Source organism: Megalopta genalis, chromosome 11 (genome assembly GCF_051020955.1).
Source record: "Megalopta genalis isolate 19385.01 chromosome 11, iyMegGena1_principal, whole genome shotgun sequence".
Classification (NCBI taxonomy): domain Eukaryota; kingdom Metazoa; phylum Arthropoda; class Insecta; order Hymenoptera; family Halictidae; genus Megalopta; species Megalopta genalis.
In genome coordinates this window covers 5,296,807-5,307,866 of record NC_135023.1, presented here as the reverse complement: position 1 = coordinate 5,307,866, position 11,060 = coordinate 5,296,807, and the positions used below count along the sequence as shown (strand labels likewise).

General features: G+C 50.6%; 1 protein-coding gene across 3 annotated transcripts in view; it reads right to left on the bottom strand.

Annotated features, from left to right (window-relative positions):
* Positions 1 to 610: 610 nt before the first annotated feature.
* LOC117225913 (zinc finger protein castor homolog 1) overlaps positions 611 to 11,060 on the bottom strand; it is a 125,398-nt gene continuing 114,948 nt past the window's right edge. For 2 of the 3 annotated variants that reach the window (XM_033479754.2, XM_033479755.2), the window contains 4 exons: positions 8,918 to 10,594; positions 8,098 to 8,196; positions 6,631 to 7,549; positions 611 to 6,462 (listed from right to left, as the gene is read on the bottom strand). In XM_033479754.2, the coding sequence (XP_033335645.2) occupies positions 5,958 to 6,462; positions 6,631 to 7,549; positions 8,098 to 8,196; positions 8,918 to 10,594 (3,200 nt within the window). In that variant the 3' untranslated portion in view covers positions 611 to 5,957. The remainder of the gene's footprint in view (positions 6,463 to 6,630; positions 7,550 to 8,097; positions 8,197 to 8,917; positions 10,595 to 11,060) is intronic. The other variant, XM_033479757.2, reaches the window with a different exon arrangement.

Below are 11,060 nucleotides of genomic sequence, written 5' to 3'. Positions count from 1 at the left end.
TTCCACAATTTCGTAGCATTTGGAAAACGATTTAACCGGGAGCTCGGGGATTCAAACGTTTCCGTCAATTTCTGGTTTTCCAGTTGACCCAGTATAATTATCGAGTGAAAGGCCGCGCGATAAAACGAATAACGATTAATCGCATTCGGCCAGTTTTCGTCAGCCTCCATTTTTCTTTTTATCGTCGGAATGATGGCGAACAGACCGAGCCGGCTACCGTTGGTAATCGGAAGCTAAATATAAAAATACCCGCACAAGTAACTACTCGACGAACGAATGCGTGACGACGCTGAATAACGAAGCCGCTTCTGCGGCCGCTCTTTCTACAAAGCCGTGTCTTTAACGACAAGGGAGAACAACAACCATAACCATCGCGCGAATTCTCTTTCTTCTCTTGAAGATTTCCTGACTCGTTTATACTACCGTAAATACCTCGGGATAAAAACAGTTGACGTCTTGTTCACCTTTCGATGGAACGTACGTGTCGCATACTAAATGGACTTTGGTCCTGTCGCATATTTTAAATCGAACTACAATCGAAATCTGTCGAGACGATTTTTTAATTCGGCCTCTATCGAAACCAGAAAAGAAATGACCAGAACACGTTCGGTTGCTATAAATATTTTTAATCTTTACTTGTTCGAAAGCAAAATCACAGCTACATACGAAGTGTGGTTCCGGATACTCATTCATAATAATAATAATAATATAATAATAATATAATAATAATAATAATAATAATAATAGAGCATATTAATCAATAATTAATAATAATAATAATAATAGATAAAATTATATAATAGTTTTTTTCTTTTCTCTTACATCCATACAGCAGGTATTTTAATACTAATGACCGTACGATAGATTCTCTCTAAACTTCTTCAAATAATAGTACGACTTCTACTGGTATACATCTCTCGTCCCTTACGCATATCCACACCCGCACGCATACATAAAACATACACGGATCCCATTCGCTCGTTCTCGCACGCATACTTTCAATACGTATCTCGATCGTGTATCAAACGATCTCGCAATATTTCCACATTTATATATACTATATATACCTTTTGTTCTCATATATATATATATAATATAGGCTCGATAGTTATAAGGCAACCTCAGTTCACCGTCGCTCCTCGAAACACGTCTCAAAACCGTTTCCGTTTCCCATCGGTGTCTCCGCTCCCTCCTTATCGATCCTCCACGGGCCCTGTTGAGGGGCCCGTCAGAGTTTGGTTCGCTGTACTTCCGGTTTAGATTGCGCCGACCCCCACTCGTGGGTCGAGGCTCGACGAACCTTTTGATTCGTCGAGGAAATAAATTATTTTACAGGTCCTCTCCATCCCCTCTCTCTCTCTCTCTCTCTCTCGCTCTCTCCTGGCAGTTTCAGGTTCGAGAAAGAGACCGATCCCTTACTATCGCGGTTTATGGCACTCGTTTCAATCATGGCTGGCCCACCTGCGCCGCATCTTCCTCTCTTTCTCTCTCTCTCTCTCTCTCCCTTCCTTCCTCTTTCTCTTTCTTTTCGATTTCCCTCGATCCCCAGGATTTTTCTGATCGCGTTTCTCCGCGGTGTCCGCTTTCGTCTGGAGACACCGGACACCCCGGAATAGGCTCCTCGATCTCTCCATCCGAGTTTTTTGCGGGCAACGAATCAATCGCTATAGTCCGAGCGGAGAGAATCGTCGCTCGAGGTCACGTCCCACCACCTCAACAATCCTGAGCGTGGGAGGAGCCTGAGTGACAGAGAGAGAGAGAGAGAGAGAGAGAGAGAGAGAAAGAGAGAAAGAAAGGAGAAAGAGCGGAGTGGGGGCGGCTCCTCCCACTGACCTTGAGAGAATATTCAGTACGATGCGATATCAGTCGGTTTTCATGGGTTTCGTTGGCTTTCATATGTTTGTAGACCATGGTGGAGGCATTTGTTGAACTGATCGTTATGCTGAGAATGAAGGAAAGTAGATCGATTTGTAAAATCAATGTGACAATGTATAAAGATGATTTTAGGTTTCGAATAATTGGAAGAATTCTGGGTGGTTCAGCAACACCTTCTCCATCGTCCAATAATCGTTGAATCAATTCAAACGGAACACCGAAGCTCGTCCTGGCTGATCTCAGAGGATCGGTTGTATCGATTTCCAACCAAATTTTTAAAAAGCGAATCTAAAAAATCTGAATCTTTATGACGGTACGACTGTCAATAATTGTGAAAAGTAAATTGAAAAAGTAATCGCGAAAAGCGTATATTTGATAATAGAGCAATAGCAAAATCAAAGAATCGTTCCAATAATTAAATTCACGATCTCTGCCTTGTTCTGTTAGGAATAGTGCTCGTATCCTGGCAATTAAAAACCGCGAGTATCGATCGTCAATGGAACGCGGACGATAAAACCGTCGGGCAGGGTTGTTAAAGCCACAAGTTTCTCGGCTTCTGCTCGAAGAAGAAAAACCACTTCGAAAAGTAAACTTAAACTGTTAATTAAACTTGCGTTCAAAACTCCACCAAGAACCATTCGTCGCGATGGATAGCTGTGCTCCGATAACGACGAAGGAAAAGAACAGGACGAACTTCGTTTCCACAATTACAGTCGTCCGAAGACGCTTTTAGACTACGCTTTATCGGTCGAGCAGGGTTCGGTTTGCACGAAGAAAATGATCTCCTCGAAGAGTAACGTTCTCGAAGCTTCTAATAAATTCGCTAGGAAGATTTCTCCCTCTGTTTTCTAGGCTACTACCCCAGTGTCGCCGTTTCCCTTTCGAATTTCTGTTTTAAGGCACTAACTATATCTATACTCGTCTATGTTGCTTATTGTTCGGTTTCTGAAGAGGATTCGCAGACAATGCTGCGATTTTGTCGGAGCTAAGGCACGGTCCTACAAGTCCGGGAGGAACTCTAAAGGCACCCTAGCGTTTCTCACGCTGCCACGCTATCGTCGCGCGCGTACTCGCTCCCTAATTTTCGGAGGAAGAGCACACGACAGACTTTACTATCTGCTACGTGGTACATCGTTATCGTCGATTCTATACGCGTATCTTCCGGCTTCCCTTACTTCTTACATTCTCGTCTAGAAGGCTTTAAAATTAATTTGAGAAAATTCTGTCGGACGAGTGGCATAGCGTAACCCTAAATTCAGTTAGGTACTTCGATACTTTTCGGACGATATAAAAATCTAGCCGGTTCTAGTGATAATCGTGGATGGTATTCAAAGTCTATAGAATTCTTCGACAAATGACGAATGGACGCACGATGTCCGAACCGAAGTCTTCGAGCTTCCGAATATCGAAGCCCAGTCGATATATAAAAATCTAGCTAGCTCCTGATTGAATCGTGAATGAAACGAAGCTTGTTCGCGATGAACGACAGGTGCGATCGTAAAAGGGGATGAGTTTTCGGGGAGGTGAAAGTCTCGGATGAACCGAATCCTCGCGGACAGAGATGGTCCCCTTTCCCGACAAGACGCAATCGTCGTCGAGTGCCTAAGCATCGAACCTATAAAATTCGAGCGCAACAGTTCCGAAGATTCTCGCAAACGTTACCATAAACTTATTGTTCTTAAAACCCACCATCTCTGAAACCGTGTAAACGGGGAAGTAGTACCGCATGGTCGTTGAGCATCCCCGAAGGCCGATGGTTGCGAGAACCTTGAATCGCGTTCTCTCGTAGAACTAGGACACGCAAGCGTCGACGACCTATTTATCGTAGATGCATCGAATTCTCGTTCCATCGACGAGCACTCGAACTTCGATCGTCGACCAAAAGCTTAATAAAAAGAGTACCGCTTAAATAAAATCTCGTCCATCCGTGTCCGAGGCTCGCGCTGTTTACGGGTATACCTCGCGTATACTTTCCACTGTACAGTTCGCAAATATACAATATATGTATACTCTTTAGTTTCAAGAAAACGTCTCGGCGTCTTCGTTACTCGGAACCGCTTCCGGTTCCGTTCGCCATGTTCCGTTCACTTGCTCTCAAGTTCTCTGCTCTGTCGCGTCTCCGGCTGGCAGTCTTTTTGTTAACTCTCGGTTTAGCAATACTGTTCGTAAAATACGATTAACGTGAACGGGTACCCTCCCGGCCGCGGCACGTGTTCCCCGAGGAAGCGTATAATCTTTAGTACGATTCGATTGACTCTGTCAAACAATACGGCGGTCGGAAGACGGCGCAAGCTCGATAAATCTCGCCCGAGATCGTTTGTGTCACACGGATATCAGAGTCGGCGCTGGTTTTGCGGACGATTTAATTTTTGACGGCGATACGCAGGGTGCTGCGTTTAAAACAGGCCACTCGCGATACGCGAGAAATCGCGGTAGAACCTCGATTATCCGAGCTAATCGAGGAAACGGATGTTCAGACGCTGGAACGGTTACTTAATTAAAGTGCTAAATTAAGTCTTGTACCGAGTGATCTAGTCTTGACTGGTATGTACAATATGCAGAGATGTGTGTGCAGATCCCTTCGGATCTATTTACATGAACAACGTGCTTGACTAATAAGGAATACAGACATCGAATAATCGAGCTTCTACCGCGTTGAATTTCGAGTACGGAATCGAATTAAAAAATGTATCAAAGAAATAAGATTTCAACCGATCTACGAACGATCGAAGTGAAAACTTGAAGCTATAATAGACGATGCTGTGGCCTGTTTCGCGTGAAACACTCCGCGTACCTCGCTCTGTTCGTTGTTCTCGTTTCGAGAGACGAGCGAACGCCATTTTCCGCCGCCGTGAAAAGCTAACGAAACGGAAGCTGTGACCGAGACAGCAACAAAAGAGAATTTAGCAGTCGCCGACGGCGAAAGGATCGTTGCGCCGTCCACGACAGACCACTCTGTCGTTCCACTGAACCATCGATCGATCGACAGACAATCGTTCTCAGAGAAAAACACCGATGCGATGGTGCGATGGACTAGACGCGACGCCATGTCGAAAAAGGAATTGCTTGGCTCGCTAGCGCATACCGATCCTGTCAACGGTTCCCACTGTCGCCACAAAAATCGTCGATCTTTCCGCTGGATCCTCCAGAACCCACTCTCGCACACGCTCTCCCGCTCTCTCTCTCTCTCTCTCTCTCTCTCTCATTTTATATATTAACTATCTACTCTAGGACCTAAGTCGCCGCTGCACCACGCGGAGGGTACGCGCTACTAAAAAAAGAGAGAAAAGTAAACGACAAAAAACGAAAAAGTAGTCGAAGTAGTAGAAGTAGAAGGAAGAAGTAGAAGTAGAAGTAGAAACAAAAGAAAAGAAAAATGTACAGGGTCTTTTGCTATTAAATATTACAGTTTGTCTTTTTCTTCGCGCTAAAGCTATTTTATACGGTAGACTCGCGTCGTCGTCGTCGTCGTTTATTGTCTACGGTTTTCCGTGTACCATACGTTTCTAACCAACGAAAAACACCTCTCTGTTTCTTCGAACGTGTCTCACGATCCCGGATGAATCTCGGAAGAATCTCTCTCGGGTTCTGCTTTCGAACTCGGCGCCACGGGACGAAGGTGATGGAACCGCTTCCAGCTGGTATCCGTGCCCGATGGCGGGTAAAACGGCCGAGGTTTCCCGACGGTCGGTAAAATAAATATCCTCGTAAGTACGAAGAACGATCGAGGGGGGGGAGAGAAGAAGATCTCTCGATCGTCGACCGACGGTCCCGTGGATCCCTCGTCGACGGTTGACCGATCACGCGATCACTGACTAGGTCGGGCTGCCCCTGATCATCATCATGCGGATCACCGCGAGGACTCTGGTTCTCGGATCACTCTGGTCGCTCCGCGGGGAATGTCTACGGGGATACGAGTACGGTTGTGTCAATTTTTACCGTCCCGGTGCTTGATCCAGGATCGACGGTCCCTCGATCCAGCCGACGGCCCCGTTGGGAAGGTCCGCCACGGGGACCGGCCAAGCTCGGTTCACCGTCTTCGTTGAGCCTCCTCCGGCGAACAGCCGCTCGACCAGGCGTCGTTATGTGTCCATGTGTCTGTACTTGTGGGCGGACATCTGGGCCAGGCCCAGCACCGCGTACTGACACTGCAGACAATGGTAATGGGTCTGCTTCCCCGAGTGCTGGCACTGCACGCCCCCGCAGGGTTGGCTCGGGGTGAACTTCTGGAAGCCGGCCGCCGCGATGCTGTCCAGCTTCGCGTGCTGGCGACGATGCGCGACCACTTTGTTCGTGTCCGTGCACACGAAGTCGCACTTCAGACAGTGGAAGTGCGAGGCCTTGTTCTGCATCGAGCCCAGCGACGACGTGTACGCGCACTGCGCCCTCCCGCAGGGCACGTTCGCCCTGTATTGCTGAAAGTCGCCGCCCATCAGCGTGTCGAGCCGTTCGTGGCGGGCCGTGTGCTGGACGAACCGGGTCTTGTCGCAGAACGAGTAGCCGCAGTCCTGGCGCATGCAGTGGAAGTGCGTCTGGTGCTCCCGGTACCCGCAGTGGGGGTACCTGCAGTCCTCGTTGAAGCGGAACCTGAAATTCCAAGGAATTCGTTAGGCGAAACGGACTTTTCTCGCACCGCCGAGTGGTCCGTTTCCGGCCGCGTTGTTCAACGCGTGTTTCGTTGGCCCTGCGGTCCCTGGTTCCCGAGATATCGCGGGAAACCGAGATATCCCGAGATATCGCGGTTCCTCTACCAACCTGACGTATCCTTCTGGCACCGGCTCGTCCTTCAGCATCCTCATCGAATGATGCAGCCTCTGCTTCTTGGCTTCGGGGGAATTGCTGTCGGACGGGGACAAGGACCTCTTGTTCAGGTTCAGGTTGGCCGCCAACGAGGCCAAGGGGTTCTCGTCTCTGGTAGGAGGTAGAAAGTTCGTCGGTGGTAGTCCGGGAGCGAACATGAGTCCCGGCGCGCCCGTGTACATGCCGCCGTGTTGCAGGAAAGGCGGCAGAGCCTGGTTCATCAGGGCGATCTGTTGATTCATGGCGGCCATCACCGCGGGGCTCGGGAAGTGGAATCCGTGGCTGAGGTCCAGCTCGAAGCTGGTCGGGACCGGTGATTGTTGAACGCTGGGCGGCAAACTTGGCTGGGACAACTGTCCGTTCTCGTTCGCGTCCATCACCGAGTTGTTGGCCTCGTCCCTGTTGATCTCGCTCGGTTCCCTCTTCACGCTAGGAACGTTTTGCACGCCGACGTCCGCGCCGCATCTCGCCGGCTCCATCTTCACCTCCTTCAGCTGATTCTGCTGGTTCATCTGGCCGAGGGTCTGCTGCATCTGACGCTGCATCTGGTTCTGGAAGTTCTGAATGTTCTGCGCCATCTGAGCGTTCTGCGCCATGAAGTCGTGCTTCTGGGACAGCTGGGCCAGGTACTCGTGCTGCAGCTGATTCGGCACCTGGTTCGCCAGGTCGTGCTGTTGCTGGCTCAATATGGCGCCCGTCGAGTGCTTCGCTATGTGAGCCACCAGTCGGTCCAGCTCGGAGAAGGCCTGATTGCACGCGTTGCAGTGGTAATGATTCTTCCGCTTCAGCTTGCAGAACGGACGGCTGCAGCTCTGCTCCGGACCGTAGAGCGTGTGCGGCGACGAGGAGCTGGTCGATGGGAGAACCGGAGACTCTGCAATAGTAATAGCGAATCGTTTAGACAGAGATACCGAGGGTGGTCGCGGGATCTTGACACTGCTGGCAGACGAGGCGCAGGCAAACCCAATACGCAGGGGGGACTTTTGCATCGCGTATGTACAGTTTGATCTCTTGCTGCAACCAGTTTACTTCGATCGGTGCTCGCTCTTGGCTCCACGTTCGTTAGATCGGCGATCGCGAATCTTTCTAGTTCTATTCTCGGCGTCGGTCGGATAGGATACGTCGATCCTCGGAGCTCCGGGCCAAGATGGACCCGATCACCATAGTCCAAGGGTTAAGGAACCAAAGCACGCGGATTTACATGTATGTACATCTCTCTCTTTCTCTCTCTCTCTCTACGCGACGTTACCTCGAAGCTTCCGAACGAAAGTGATTTTCCCGTCGATCGCATGAATGTTCGACGACGTTTCTTTCTGGGCACGACGGCGCGACGTATTAGGTTTGCTATGCTCCTCGGCTGATTCTATGCTAAGAGAACACGTTTTCAAGGCAAGAAAATCTGTCGTCGATAGAGACACGAACCTTGATGCACGGAAGTTCGCATGGATAGCACGACGCCCGGAAGTGCAGGTTCACTCGGCGGTCCACTGACCGGATAATAGGTGCCTGCCGCCCTCACCACTAGCAACAATCAACCAAACAACCAACACTTCAAATATACCTCCCACTAGAATTACAACCACCTTGTACAATAGATACATCAGACGCAAAAAAAAAATGATGTACAAACGCAACGACGAAAAAAAAAGAAACAGGCGATGGGACGTCTACTCGACAATCTCTACGAATCTTTGCATCATTGTCTTGGTTTGGTAATTTGTTCGCGAGCCGCCAAAAGCGACTACCGAACTGTGGATCTTTGTCGTTGAAAACGTTTTATAATTCAGGACTTTTCAACTTAATTGCAATTTGCTGTATCAACTTTTGGCGCAAAAATCCACGGTCCAGAAATGAATCAAGATCGTCTCATCCCGTCGCAAAGATTTGTAAAGGTTCTCCAGACCGTCGCAAAATAAGGTAGCAAAACGCAACAGCAACTACGCTCTTCCTAAAAAAAAAACGGTTACGCGTCGCTAGCAAAAAGAATAAAAAAAAGAAAACGGCAACGCGGACGTCCTCTCGCCAAGCATGGATCCACACCGAGAACTCTCGAGAGGTGGGGTGGTGCTGATGTGTTCGAATATACATTGTGGTGCGTGTACGTGCAGAAAAAAAAGGACAAAAGACATGCAGTCGACCGACTCTGACATCGGGTGTCGCTACCAAACTCGGAACTCTTATAAAACAACAGTACTGTACAGGTGTGCACTGGGTTCGTGTCCGACGATCGTTCGCCACTTACCGGTGGTCTTGCTGGCGTCCGGGCTGGGTATCTCGGCCTCCTTGTCCTCCATCATCGACCTGTTCTCCAGATCGGAGGTATTCAGACAGTCCTCGGGTTTCTCGATCAGTTCGGCGGGATTCTTCACTTGGATCCTGGGCTTCGTCTCGTGGACGAGCTGCTGAGAAGACGGATGATGACCGTCGTGGATCGAGGTCTCCTGATTGGCGGGCTCGTTCTGGCCGGCGTGCTGCTTCTCGTGGAGAACCATGGTGGAGTATCTGACGAAGGAGTATCCGCAGTTCGGCCTGGTGCAGTGGAAGTGTCTGTTCACTCTGTTGCTGTGGCAGCCGGCTAGCCGGCAGTCGACCATCTTGTCGAAGAACGCGAAGCCGGCCGGTATGTCGACGTTGTCGTGGAAGTCCTTGCTGTGCATGAGCAACTGGTCCGGCCTGTCGGTGGAGAAGTGGCACCTTGCCTGGGAGCAGTGATGGTGTCTGGTGGACCTGAGGACGCAGGCGGGATCGGGGCAGCCGTCGGAATTGTACGTGGAGAAGCCCTCGGGCTCCCCTAGACTGTTCGAAGGGGAGACGCTGCCCTCGCGATCCTCCATCAGAGGATTCGCCGTCAGGCTGGGCGTCTGCGGTTTCGGCAGCTTGAAGCTGGTGAATATGGCTTGGGGAGAGTCGTGGGTGTGGGTCGCGGGGTCGCCTCCGGACCAGATCTCGATCACCCGGTTCTTCGGCGGCCTGCCTCGCTTCCGCCTGAACATGGCGTCGATGTTGGTCAGGTGGGTCAAGGTCACGTCCGAGGAGAGCGCGTGGGAGGAGCAGGAGAGGTTCAGCTGCCTGCTGTACTCGTGGATCTTGTAGTGCTGCAGCCTGCGGAACGGCTTGTCCGTCGAGAGGATCACCTCCCGGCAGTTCTCCCAGTTGCAATGGTAGTGCTTCTCCTTGTCGGCGTACGGGCACCCCTCGTCGCAGCCGCCCTCCTCGAAGAACGCGTCCGTGATGCGTTCCTGGGTCTCGTGCTCCCTCAGGTGCTCCCTGACCTCGCGAGGGTCCCTCAGCGCGGCTCCGCATCTGTCCAGACCGCAGTGATGATGCTCCCTGCCGAGGTGGCAAGGACAGTCCGCGTTCCCAGGCACCAGGTACGCCAACTCGGTCGCCGTCAGCTGACTCGGCTGCTGCTGTTGTTGTTGTTGCGGTTGCTGCTGTTGTTGCTGTTGATGCTGGTCGATCGTCATCGTCGAACTTCCGCTGGCCGAGACGGTAGTCGTTGGCGCGGTCAGGTCCATCGCCAGGTCGCTTCCGCTCTGGAAGGAGTCGTCCAAAGAGTAGTACGAGGGCGATCCTCGATCCTCGTTCGAGCTCTCGCCGTTCAGGCTCAAGGACAAGCTCTGGCCGCTCAGGTCGTCCGGAGGCCACGACCCCGGAGGCCTCGAGCCGCCTACGGAGCTGATCTGCTTGTACTTCCGGTAAGCCAGCTCCGACTCGTGGCGCTCGTGTTTCCGCTTGTGGGAGTACAGTTGGCCGGCGGAGTGCAGCACGTAGCTGCAGTGCGGCCGGATGCAGTGGATGTGATTGCAGACCCGGGAGAAACGGCACTGCTCGAACGAGCACGCCTCGGACTTCATGAACTTCTTGAAGCCGTCGCGCGAGAGCTGCTCGTCCTTGATGTGGTACGATTTGTGCTTGTCTGGAAGAAGGAGGATCTGATCAGCGATGCTAGCGAGATTGTGTCAAGGTTATGTCAAGGTTTTGTTAAGATTATGTCAAGATTTTGTCAAGATTATGTCAAGGTTCGATCGAACGACTGGCACGAGCGTTACGGGGGAGTTTAAGGTACACACAGAAAGGTACGGTAAAGAATTTTCAACTCTATCGAGAATAATGATTCCAAATGGTTTTCCGGGGCGAACCTGTTCTAGCAGATATTCCCGGACTGGGACTACAAAGGCGCATTTCTGTTGCAGGTGAAGCAGAACCTGACGGTAGCAAGAGAAGAAGACAACATCTCGCGCATAAAAAGGTAAATTGAAGACAGTGGCGAGTACAATTAAATCGTCGTCTAGTTGCTCGATTCTTGACGATTAAATAAAATAAATTGAGATGCCACGCTAGGAAAGATAGAAAGTATCTTCGGAAAAATTGATGACCGAACA